This window comes from Vidua macroura, chromosome 8, assembly GCF_024509145.1.
Source record: "Vidua macroura isolate BioBank_ID:100142 chromosome 8, ASM2450914v1, whole genome shotgun sequence".
NCBI classification, from domain to species: domain Eukaryota; kingdom Metazoa; phylum Chordata; class Aves; order Passeriformes; family Viduidae; genus Vidua; species Vidua macroura.
In genome coordinates, this window is record NC_071578.1 from 33512809 (window position 1) to 33526090 (window position 13282).

General features: G+C 51.1%; 1 protein-coding gene across 3 annotated transcripts in view; it reads right to left on the minus strand.

Annotated features, from left to right (window-relative positions):
• RNLS (renalase, FAD dependent amine oxidase) overlaps positions 1–6918 on the minus strand; it is a 51224-nt gene extending 44306 nt beyond the window's left edge. For all 3 annotated transcript variants that reach the window (XM_053983831.1, XM_053983829.1, XM_053983830.1), the window contains exons 1-4: positions 6769–6918; positions 6545–6641; positions 5730–5872; positions 4932–5090 (exon numbers count right to left, since the gene is read on the minus strand). In XM_053983831.1, coding sequence (XP_053839806.1) covers positions 4932–5090; positions 5730–5872; positions 6545–6641; positions 6769–6880 — 511 coding nt within the window. In that variant the 5' untranslated portion in view covers positions 6881–6918. The remainder of the gene's footprint in view (positions 1–4931; positions 5091–5729; positions 5873–6544; positions 6642–6768) is intronic.
• Between the last annotated feature and the right edge of the window lie 6364 nt (positions 6919–13282).

Genomic DNA, 13282 nt, shown 5'->3' on the forward strand with positions numbered 1-13282 from the left:
AGAATAAGCCCATTATAAGCAGTGTAGATATTAAAAAAACACCTAAAAACAGACCAAGCCAAACACACACTGAAGAATACACATGGCCTGCTTTGATTTTTTTTTTTTTTTCTCCTGATGTGCAGCTCAGGCAGCCTTTATTTTTAAAACTGCTCCCTCAGAGAGGCTATACCTGAGCCGCAGCAGGCAGTGAGTACGGAGGAGCTCTGCTCTGCTTTGGAGGCTGACAGAGAGGTTCTGGTGGCAGCTGCTCCTCCCCAGACACTCCCCTGCTCCCCAGATGTGCAGGGGAACCTTCCCCTTCCTGCCTCCCTCCTGCCTGTCAGACCATTCCAAGAGCAAATCCACATCCTCGACAAAAACGACAAAAACAACCTCCCAAAAACAAAACAAAACCACCACGGAGATGATCTGAGGGGTGGAGCAGCTCTGCTGGGAGAGCTGGGATTGTTCAGCCTGGAGAGGAGAAGCTTTGGGGTGACCAAATTGTGGCCTTGCAGCGCTTGGAGGAGCCAAGAAAAAAGATGGAGACTCGTTACAAGGGCCTGGACAAGGGGGAACGGCTTCAAACTGGAAGGAAGTAGGGTTAGACAGGATGTTGGGAAGGAATTGTGCCCTGGGAGGGTGGGCAGGCCCTGGCACAGTCAGAGAAGCTGTGGCTGCCCCTGGAAGTGCCCAAGGCCAGGTTGGAAGGGGCTTGGAGCAGCCTGGGATAGTGGAAGGCGTCCCTGCCCAGGCCGGGGGGTGACACGATGGTTTTTAAGGTCCTTCCAACCCAAACCATTGCATGGCAGAAATCTCTATCTCCCCGCTGGACTGGTGAGATCTCCTCTCAGGAGGGTCCAAAACGCTGCTGGGCAAGGTTTGGGGCAGAGCTGGCAGCAGCAGTGGGACACAGGGACTGGCAGCCTGGCCCTGCATCCAAGCAGGGAGCAGCTCACCCCAAGTGCCCAGGGGTGAATCCTGCCACAAAAACCCAGCAGGGCAGGAGGGTTTCCTGCACAGGGATGGATGCTCCACATCCTGCTGCAGCCCCAACAATGTCTTTGACACTGCCATGCCAGGGCATCACCCAAATTCACCACAGACCCTTCCCCTGCCACAGCCTCAGGCAGCACTGGGGGGCTCTCCAGCCACATGAGGGACAGCTTTTAAAAGGAGCACAACCAAGAACTCCTCCAAATATGTTTCAAAAAAAGCCCAAATATTTCCACATTGCGGCCTCAGCTCCCTGATAAGCAACTAACAAATCAGTGTACATGTTTACACTGGACATTTCAGATCTGTTAGGTAATGAGTGCTCCAAGTTGGATAAGCCCTGCTTAGATTGTTTGGAACTGGAACCACAGAATTCCGAATTTATCGTCGTGCTATCCAAAAATAAACACATTCACTCAGCAAGGACTTGTGACTCGTGAAAAATTATCAGAGTTGTGCTTTCCTAACTCACATTATAAAGCCCTCCCACGCAAATACAGCCCTATTTCACTTGTATCTTCTCATCAGCTTGTATTATTTAAAACATGTGGGACATTCACACAGATGGAAAAAAAAAAAAATAGGTCAGGCTCGAAACAAAAGCCAAGCCATCCTGTTTTATTAGCAGCTTAAACATGCAGAACTGTAATTTGAAATTCCAAGGAAAGCAACATAATGAAAACATTCTGAACACACTAATTAAAAAAAAAAAAAAAACCTACTGCAAATCGCTGCAACCTTAAATTGCCATGTTGCCAAATGCCTTAAACTAAAAACCAGAGCTGATAAGAAGGCTTCTCCAACTGATCTGAAAATGCACGGAAAGAACTACATTGCTCAGTGATCATATGGAATCTGGGCTATAAATCTAGGATTCTTCTAACATCAGCAGCCTGTGTAACAGTCCAGCACCTTTGAAATACTGTTGGACAATGAACAATTTGCAAAATCTTGTCCTTTCATTTGCCAAGATCCTACTTTCAAATAAATTTATTCCTTTCCTTGAAATGACATAACAAACCTCAGGAACATTTATTCATTTCCCTTTTATCTTCTGCACAACCCCAGTATTTACTACCAGAATACTTAAAGCCCAAATCAGTGCAGTGAATTTAATTTAGTTATTCAAGCTGAATGTCCCAAACATCATTTGATTGCTGCCACCTATTGTTGTTCCAAACATGTTGCAAGGAGTTAACCCTTTATCCAGCAACTACTGGAAGTCATGCTGGACGTAATTCTGGCTCTGCTGCTGCTAAATATGCAACTAAATATGCAACTACATAATTAGCATCTATTTGGGTGTGGTAATTGTAGAAAGAATGAGTCAAGGTTGAAAATTAAAGCGAATTTTATATATCTATACGCACACAGTTTTTTACATAATTTATTTTATATCTATTTTTTAAAAATTAGGCGTGTTTACACACTAGCTTCTCCATTCATCTACGACTTGGCTTTTCTCTCATTCATTTCTCACACAGCCCATATAAAATGGTAATTTTAGGTTGCCAAAGGCCACTTAATTCTGTCTCCTCCTAAACACACACGGCTCCACAATGACATCATGTTCAGGCTCATCTAAGAGGTGAAAGGACACAAAAACTATCTAGTCTAGTTTAGTCTGCTGAGTTTAAGTATTAAAACAGCAACTTTGTCACTGAATGTGGAATTTGAGAGGTTGTTTCAAAATACTAATTTTCCGAATATCATGTAAATAAGTGAAAATTGTTTTCAAAACACACGTGGGGGGCAAAAGACCTCCTCCCTCGACCAGGAAAATGGTGAATTCCAGAGGGGTAAAATCCCACCTCTGGCAAGTCATTTAACTCTCCAAGTCAAGCTCTTTTACACACAAATGTCAAAGGCTAATTCCAGCCCTCACTAATGGATCAAAGCATCCCCTACCCCACCCAGCTGTTCCTTTGCTCCATATCCTCTCCTGTAGCCTTTATCCACACATGAATGCCAGCACTACCTCACCACAACCCATCTAAAAATTCATCCGGCTTTCAACTGGGAGCCAAATGAACCCAGCAGTGGCTCAAGAGGGTCCTGGCACAGGTCCCAGCCAAGCACTTCAACCCCTGGCAAAACTGCCCCAAAAAGGGAGCAGCCTCAGATGGGGCAAGAGAAAGGAGACCACGGGGGATGTGGCAGAAACCCATAAATGCCCCTGCTGAAGAAGCAAAAGCAGGGATGTGACACGGGAGCAGCAGCAACAGCCAGAACTCGTTCCTTTAATACCTCTCAACCCAAAACACAACAGCCACTGGGATTAACACTGCCCAGACACATCTTTCATTTAGCTCCAGAGTCCTTCTTCTATACAATAAGGGCCTTCCAGACCAGCAGGGAATATTCCCAAATCCTGTCCCCTTCCCTTTAAGCCGCTCGCCCGCCCTGGCGGAGTGGCCACACGTGACCCTTTGCTGGCCACACAGGAGGAAGCCCTCCCCTTCCTCCAGCTCTGCACATCTCCTGTTCCGTCCCAGGGCAGCAATAGGAGCCCTGTCACCCGCACTGACAGCCAGAGGGAAGCTTCCAACAGGCAGCAGGAACCTCCCCTTCCAGGAGCAGCTGGAATCACTACCGGCAATGCACAAACATGGCTCCTGCTAGAATCGCATTTTTGCCCCTGGGTTTGGGAGACCAGAGCATACAAATGACTAAAAAGTGGCACTGTGGAGGGGAGAGAACGCCCATTCCTTTCAGCAGCTGTCAGGAAATTGCATCTTAAATCCCAAGTGGGGTGAATCCAGGGAAAGCTCCCTTCTCTGCCAGCAAAACTCGGCTCTCTGACACGCAACCAAAACAACGCTGAGATTTGGACACACAGTGATGCACCCGAGCCTCTGTAAGACAAAACAGAGCTGAAACTGCACCCTGCTCAGGCTCTGAAACACCCTTCTCATCTGCTCTTCCCCTTAGCTCTTAGCCTAGAGTAAGGTTTAGGAGTAAAGATGCCCAAGGCTCCAGTGCCAAGGAGCTCTGGGGCAGGGGGAGTCAGTCCTGCAGCCTGAGATGCAGAATTAACAGCTGGATGGACATCTGGAAGCTGGTCTCCCCCAGGGAACAGGCAGAGAGGGGAAGAGAAACTGGAGGAAGGGGAGGAGAAGACAAAACTTGCTGGATTCCCTCAGATAAAAGTCAATCCTGCACTTACACAGAATATGAAGAGAGGATGTTGTGGGAAGCATCTGACAGCTCCAGCTCTCCCAAGAGCAAGTGAAATGAGCTGTTCACCTTAATTACACCTTCTGAAGGGGAGCTGCCTGCTTTCTGGACAAGAAAGGATTTAATTACCCCAAGAAAAACAATTTGCAAAGACACCAGTGCCAGCTGGGGAAGGCCTTGACATGCAGACTAGCAGAACCTTAGGAAGGCTTTAAAAAAAACACTCCCTCTATTTTTCTTCTCTTCTATTTTTTAATTTCTCATTTTCTATGCTATTTTATATTCTATTTTTATTTCTTTCACTATTAACCAGACCACCAGTTAAGGACAGGAAGGGCCAGACCCACCATTATTTCCCAGGGTAAATGGGAAGCCTCATAAAACAGCAACTAGCAGAGAAGTCCTGCTCTTACAGAATATTTACCTACTAAGGCACAAAACTTAAAATCAGAGGTTGTAATGAAAATCCTTCTCTTTACAGAAATGCTCAAGACAATTTGTCCAATTCAGTAACTATTTGCAAGCTGCACAAAGACGAGCTCTGATTTAGAAGTCAGCAAAAAAAAAATTAAAGATCAGATTCAAAACTGACTCATCCATTTAGATATTTTAGTGTTACATGTATGGCCTTGCAATTACCCACCTCTTATCATTTTCCAGCCTGTCCTGATGGAATAATTAAGCAGCTCAGACTGCTGAGTGATATTTTTTGCATCACAAGATGCTCAAATGCCATTTTTAAATTTGACACCTGCGATCTTGAGGCCCGAACTTACTGTTCACAATGTCACCTTGCAGCTGGAGAATCTGGGGGACAGGCATGGTGAGAATTACCACATCAAACTGTTCTGGGGGCCCAGCTTTCCTGGAGACTTCCCACCTCCCATCCCGCAGGGAGATGTGAGTCACCTGCTGCTCATAGGACACGTCTGCACCTGCATGGGAAAAGCAGCAGCTAAATACATGTAGCAGGGAATTGCACAGGGAAAATGCAGAGAGAGAGAGTTATTTACAAGGGATGGAAAGTCAGGACAAGGGGGAATGGTTTCCCACTGCCAGAGGGCAGGAATACAGCGAATTATTTACAAGATCAGGCTTTAAAAAATCAGCTGATTAAAAAGAAAAATGAAAATAATTGCACTGAAGGACCAAAGCTTGACCACTCTCACCGCTCAAACTTTTCTAAACAGGGTTAAATTAGTCACTGAACTGTACAGTGGTTGTGCCACATAACACTTCAGGTAGTACTTAGAAAGTTTAAACTCATTTTCCAAAGGACTCTCACAGCAGGCTCACATCCTTTCTCCAAAACACAGGGTGTACCTCACCCCTCCGCCCCCAGTCACACAGCAGATGTTCTATTTGTATAAAGACTTTTATACCTGCAGGACTTGGAAATTCACACAGCTCACAGACACATTTATCCACCCAAGCACTTCCAGACATACATAAACCAACAAGGAAAAGTAAACATCCTCATTAAGGATTTAAATTCGAAAGAGCATTCAAAGGCACCGCCAAAAACACAGCCATTAAAACCTTTCCCTTCACACAAAGGCATCCAAAGGCATTACCTGACTGTTCTAAATAGTACTTGACAACCGAGGAGATGCCCTGGGGTGCCACGTAATTGCTGGAGCCTTCTCTCACCACCATTCCTTCCACGGGAGCGGTCAGTGGCTTCAGGATGCCGTGAGTGACAAGCTCCTCGTAGAAGCTAGAAAGGAAGAAATACACAGGAAATACAGACGAATACACGGAAATACACGTGAAAACCCGCTCTGTTTCCCACAAAGTTAAGATCAGCCTGACTTTCGAAATTTTAACAGGCTGCACTTCAAGGCAGGTGATGCACAAATGCTGCAATAAAAGAACAAACTACCTTGCTATTGCATTGGGCCTGGCCTGCTACCTGTGATGGAAGTATCAGCGGCTTGGCCCGGAGGCAGAGGAATACACAGCGGTTCCCTAAAGCTCTGAACAGCAGCACGAGCTCCACAGCCACTGCGGAGTGCAGGAATATTCCGGGTGCCTGAAGCGCACCTGCCTTTTCGCTGCTCTCCACTCAAATTCTGCACTTTACACCTCTGTTCCCTTCCCCAAGGTACAGGTGAGCTACCCCCGCTCCTTTCATCCCAACCCACGCGTTTCCCAGCTTTCACCCCTCCACTCCCGCCCCCAATTCCGCTGGCGGGGCAGCGAGCGAGCGGCTCCGGGGGTTTGGGTGTTGGCAGGGGTTAAAGCACGGCACCTGTGCGAGGACCCCAATAGCGGGGACCCTCCGTGTCCCCACGCCGGCCCACCAAAGCCTCCCGACCCCGCGGGATGGGCGGGATCAGCGGGATGGGGCCGGACCGAAGCGCTGGGGGCGGGATGGGGCGGGTCTCACCTGAGCCGCGGCCCCGCCAGCTCCGGCTCGCAGGTGACGAACTGCGCGCCCAGGTCGGCGCTGCCGCGGTCGGCGCGGGTCGTGCTCATGCGGCCCCCTGCGAGACAGCCGGTCAGAGACCGCCGCGACGCGACACGCCACACCACGCGTGCCACCACACGCGACACTCGCCACACGCCAGGCCCAGGCCCGGGTTTACTCCCCCCTGCCCCCGCCGGACCCACCTGCGCCCCGCGCCTTGTCCCACACGGACACCTGTGCCCGCGGGGCCCCGCGCAGCAGCGCCGCGCTCGCCGCGCCCGTCAGCCCCGCGCCCACCACCAGCACCCGCGCCATAGCCGCCGCACGCCCCCAGACTGGCACCGGCGCCGGCAGCGGCGCCGACACGCCCCCGGCCACGCCCATGGACACGCCCTGCGATGGGCGGGGCCTCCTGCGCAGTCCCGAATGGAGCCACACCCTTGGGCGGGGCTGTGAAGGTCACGCCCACTGCCCGCAGCTGTGTGCGCGCGCGCGTGGGAACCCGCGGACACACCTGCGCTGGGCACACACCTGGGCACACACCTCTGTACGGGCACACCTGTGCTGGGCACACACCTGGGCACACACCTCTGTACGGGCACACCTGTGCTGGGCACACACCTGGGCACACACCTCTGTACGGGCACACCTGTGCTGGGCACACACCTGGGCACACACCTCTGTACGGGCACACCTGTGCTGGGCACACACCTGGGCACACACCTCTGTACGGGCACACCTGTGCTGGGCACACACCTGGGCACACACCTCTGTACGGGCACACCTGTGCTGGGCACACACCTGGGCACACCCCTCTGTACGGGCACACCTGTGCTGGGCACACACCTCTGTACGGGCACACCCCTCTGTACGGGCACACCTGTGCTGGGCACACACCTGGGCACACACCTCTGTACGGGCACACCCCTCTGTACGGGCACACCTGTGCTGGGCACACACCTGTATGTGCACACCTGTACACACACAGCTGTACGTGCAAGCCTGCCTGGTGCACACACCTATACACACACATACACCCCCGTTTCACACACCCACCTGTATCACACACACACCCGTGTCACACACTCCTGTGTCACACACACACCTGTATCACACACACTCCCGTGTCACACACACTCCCGTGTCACACACACTCCTGTGTCACACACACTCGTGTCACACACTCCTGTGTCACACACACCTGTGTCACACACACCCCTGTATCACACACCTATACACACACACACCTGTGTCACACACACTCCTGTGTCACACACTCCCGTGTCACACACTCCCATGTCACACACACTCCTGTGTCACACACTCCCGTGTCACACACACACACCTGTGTTACACACAGACCTGTGTCACACACACACCTCTATCACACACACACCTGTATCACACACTCCTGTGTCACACACTCCTGTGTCACACACACACACGTGTCACACACACACGTGTCACACACTCCCGTGTCACACACACACGTGTCACACACAGCTGTATCACACACACACCCGTGTCACACACTCCCGTGTCACACACACCTGTGTCACACACACACCCGTGTCACACACTCCCGTGTCACACACACCTGTGTCACACACACACCTGTATCACACACACACACGTGTCACACACACCCGTGTCACACACTCCCGTGTCACACACCCCTGTATCACACACACACCCGTGTCACACACTCCCGTGTCACACACACCTGTGTCACACACACACCTGTGTCACACACTTCCGTGTCACACACTCCTGCCAGTGGTCCAGAGCTAAGTCTGACCCACCCTTGCCGAGCAGCCTCTGCCGTATCCAGTCGTGCCCAGCTGGAGGTGCTACCCAGCAGGACCTGTGGGGGTGTGCCGGCTTCCAGAAGGTGCTGGTGGATCGTCTCCAACACCTGGCCGCTGTTTTGCAAGGAGCCACGGCTCGGTGTGAGGCAAGTGGGATGCTGGGCCCAGAGCAATAGTGCAGAGGGGTGGTGACATTGCGGGCAATGCCTCTGCCCCGGGCAAACAGCCTCCCGTGCTCAGAGCCCTGAGAGTGGGCAGCTGCGGGAAGGATTTGGGTTGCTACCCTTACCCAGCTGCGTGGGTGAGGGAAGATGTTCCAGAAAACTTGTGATAGGATCGTTGTGGTATGGGGGACACCAGAACCCAACACTTTGGCAAAGGTGTTTAGCAACAGAGTGGTGTGAAGCTCCCCAGAGCTGCTTGTGCCTGAGGCACAGGCAGGTGCTGGTGCTGCTCCTCTCCAAAGGGAGCTCTGAGCTGACCTCAGGGCAGGTGTTGTTTAACAGGCTCTTCCTGGAGAGAGGTGGGAGCCCTGTCTCCCCTTCCCATGTGTTGTGGAGCCGTCATGGAGGAGGACACGTGCTCGGTCTGGCAGTTTTTTTAAGAAAAATAAAAAGATTGACTGTATAACTGACCGTCCAACATATGAGAGTTTACAGCTGTGGATTCCCATTTGGTGGGAGGTTTTCTCTTCTTGACACCGTTGCCCCAGAAAGAAGCCTCAGGAGGTTGTGTCCCTTCCTCAGCACCTCCTGCAGAGTTGGCACCTTGTCCTATTCCCTGCCTGCTATGGATCCCTCCCTCCAGATTCTGCTGTCTCCCAGAGGACCCTTGGGGTTGTACTTCTGCCTAGCTGGGCAGGAGATTGTCACCACCATTTCTCACCACCATTTCTTGTGTCTTTGTGAAAAGGAGATTTCTCAAACCTCATAAATATTTGGCCCACTGGGCACCGAATGGTTCTATGTGGGAAATGTGCTTGGGAATGGTTGATGGCTCTGAGTGGTCACCTGGATTGTCACTGCCAGCTCAGCATGCCAGTGAGCTCAGCAGAGTCTGTCACATGTAGGAGCAGGCAGGAAAGCAGTCACAGAGTCATGGAACCATGGAATATCCCAAGCTGGAAGGGACCCACAGGGCTCATCAATCCAACTCCTGGCCCTGCACAGACACCCCAACAATCCCACCCTGCGTGGAGCTCTGGCAGGCTCGAGGCTGTGCCCATTCCCTGGGGAGCCTGGGCAGTGCCAGCACCCTCTGGGGGAAGAACCTTTCCCTGATCTCCAGCCTGGCACAGCTCCAGAGAACTTGCCAGCTCCAGAGAGCAGAGCTTGGGGCTGCCCTGGGGAGGAGATGCAGCCCCCAAGGAGGTCTGACCTCAGTGTGCTCTGCTCCAGCTGAACAAACCAAGTGACCTCAGCCAGCCCCTGTGTGACCCTCCAGACGTTCACCATCATCTCCTTTGAAAGCTTTCTGACACCTATTAGATGTAAAAGAGTATTAAGACATTATTGCAATTAAAGAGTTGAGGCCAAAAGAGGAACACCAAGAATTAAGACAGAATCCCTGGCAGTTATTTTACAGAAAACTTGATGATTAAACCTGAGCATGATGCTGAAGTTTCCGCTGCAATGGAAAAAGCTCTGCGCTCACCTGATGAACATGTGGGAACTGCCAGCGAAGAAAGCAGGAGTGGTGCAAGAGAGGGCTGCAGGAGCTGGGTGAGAACCCTTGAATGTGTGACACGTTCCTGCTTTCAGGCTGAACACCTACCTGAAGTATGTGCTGGTGTCAGGTGGCCCTGGATGAGGGCAGGGCATGGGGACACAGATTAGGAGCTGTGGCACAACAGCCTTACTGGAAAGGAACTGGGAAGTGTGGCAGGCCCCAAACTGGATACGAGCCAACAACATGCTCTCCCTGCAAGGATGGAGAACCCCAGCCTGGGCCACAGGAGCGGGCAAGGAGCCACCTGGCTGTTGTCACCCCTGCCAAGGGAGGTGACATCTGCATCCTACATCCAGTCTGAAATGCCTGGTGAGAGGGATGTGAAGATGACCCACAGAGCTGTCGGTGACCCTGCAGCAGGAGGTGGATGGAGCTGAGTTTACTGGGCCTGGCCATGCAGTGAAGTTCAAGGGACTCTTCTTGATCCTGGTACCTTGTGAAGGCTGACCTAGAACAGAGACTAGATGGAGCTAAAGAATAAAGTAGGGATTTATTAAGAGGCCTCAATGGATACACCTTGGGCAGCACAACCCAAATGGCCACAAAAAATGCACAAATGGTCACGGGATCTCTCACTTTTAGAAGTTCTGCTCCATTTGCATATTGAAGTTAATTGTCCAATTCCAGCTTTAGCGCATGCAGTCCCATCCTTCTTGTTTTTCTCTCTTCAGCCCACATTGTTTGTGCACTTGGGCCTGAGATTTGGCTCATTTGTCCTCGGTCCCCAGCTGGAGAAGGAATTGTTTTGTCTCCCTGCTCTGTGAAGAGAGCTCACCATCCCTTAATGTGAAGCTCAGACCCACACACTAAAGCAGCACAGAATCTGAAAAATAGAAAAGCTAAAACCTGAGGCACCAATCCCATTCAGTCTCTGCAGTGGTGGTGCTTCAGCAGGAGCTGCACATGACCCTCAAGAGGCCGGAACATCTTGTAAGACCTATGGCAATGTCCTGCTCTCCAAGTGCTACAGGACTCTTTTGCGTGCAGCCTTTGTCTTGCCCTTTCCAGTGCCTCCAGATGAGTGTGACCAGAGCTGCTCTGCCCTTTCCCTGGCGTGTAGATTTCCATGTTCTGTTTCCTCAGAAGGTGAAAGCCAGAAGTGTCTTCCTCAGCTTCAGTACCCCAAAAACAAAGTCACCCTTCACCTCCAAACCTCTAAATTACAAACTCCTGTTCTAGTGTGTGTTTATAGAAGTGGGACAAACTGACAAATCTAGGTGCATGCCTTGGACACATCTCAGGCCCATTCCAGGCTGACAGAAGACACCTTTCCCTACTGACCTTTCACCGCAATTTCCACAGCAAAACAATCTAGGAAGGAAGGGCAGGAGGCAGCCTCAGCCCTGGCACGGGTGATGGAGAGGGATAACTCTCCCTGTTGGCAGGACACTTGTAGGATAAGGTACTCCTCATACCTTCCTGTAAGGGTGTGAAGAACAAGGATGTCGTGGTGGGCTGGCACAGCTCCATCCCCCAGCCCAAAGTGGGGCAGGTGGTGGGAACTGGGAGAGCAAAAGTGGAAAACTGGGTCGAGGGATAGACAAGGTACAGAGTGTTGCTATGGCAACTTGGCTGGGTCCCATCCCTGTGCTATGAGGAAAGGGAACTCCGTCCCAGCCTGACCCAGTACAGACGTTTTCAGTCTGTTGCCTGGGATTTAATCTCCATCTCACACGTGGCATCTTTGTATAACAAGAAACATCACCATTTCTAAACCACAGCTACGGGAAATCCATTTTAGATTTTGATCTTTCCTTGCAATAACCTAATTATGTCTCTTGTAATAAATAAATAAAACCACCATTGAAATGGGAAGCTGGAAACTTACTTCAGCAATACCAATTAAACAACTTTATCAATGGAAATCACCTCCAAATGTCCACAATCATTTGACTCTGCCTAAACAATATTTAACCAGCCTCCACAAACAAATTCTGGGCAATTGCACTTTCTAAACTGTGGTGTTACCTAATGATTCATATGTCCTGTATCCCAGGGTGTTTACACTTGCCACTCCACCCTGCAGCCAGTTCAAATAGGGCTGTCTTCAGAGGGGTGCACCAGCCAGGGGTGAGAACCCATCCTCTGGCACTGCCGTGTGCCACATCTCCATCTCCTCCGGGCTGGGCATCTCTTCCCTGCACTGCCCATCCTCTCCAGGGGCTGACAAGTCCCTGTCTCCTCCTGCAGAAGCTGTGCCACCTCTCAGCTGGGCTGGCTGCCTTCCCTTCTGCACAGGTGAGTGTGAGAAAAGCATGGCTAGAGCCTGGACAGGTGAGTGTGAGAAAAGCATGGCTAGAGCCGGGTCTAAACGTGCCTGTGAGTGGCACTTCCAGCCCATGCTTGCCTCAGAACAGGGGACCAAAATCTGATTTGCTGGGTTGGTTCTAGAGGCTGATCCAGCCCAATTTTTCTTGTGGTGTCCAATGTTACAGTTGTTGGAGGGAGCAGTCCTGCCCAGACCTTTCAGTAGCTGCCTGTGATGCCTCCTGCCCATAACTGTGTGCAAAACCTGCTGTTCCCATCGGCCTCCCCCAGCTCCTGTGGCAGCTGCACTCTCCAGCACATTGAGTGAGGGGTTGTTTGAGCTGTGTTAAACCCACTATCATTAAGGGACGTCTAGATCTGCTGGAAGATACATCTCTCCCCATTCTGCATATAGATTTGCACTTCAAAATGTCCTTCTCTGAATTCAATGTAATCAATTCTTGTCTTTTGCACCATGCTCAAGGAGAAGGGCAAGCACTTAGAGATTTTCTTCTCGTGATTTTATCTCTATTTAGGGAGGGAATGCAGTGCTGGATCTTATTCATCCTTCCTCTCCCTCCTGGGGAGGTTTGGGCAGTGGTGTCAAGAGGTGATGCAAACAGCAGGGTGATGGGACAGAGCTGTCCCTTTCCTGGAAGAGAGACTGAAGCAGAGGCACTGCATGGGCACTGATAGGACAAGCAGCACCCTATGTCCTCTGTGTACTGGAATGGCTCACTGGAGGTCTGAGCAACCTCAGGGGGTTGGAATGAGAGAGGTTTTAGGGTCCCTCCCAGCCCAAACCATTCTGTGATTCTGTGATTTTAACCTCTTGCAGTTCCCAGTGGTTTGTACAGCACCCCAAGGGTTGTTACCTCGCCTCTTACAGGAATTCCTGGATATCTGCCCCACCTCCCTGGAAATATCCCTGCTG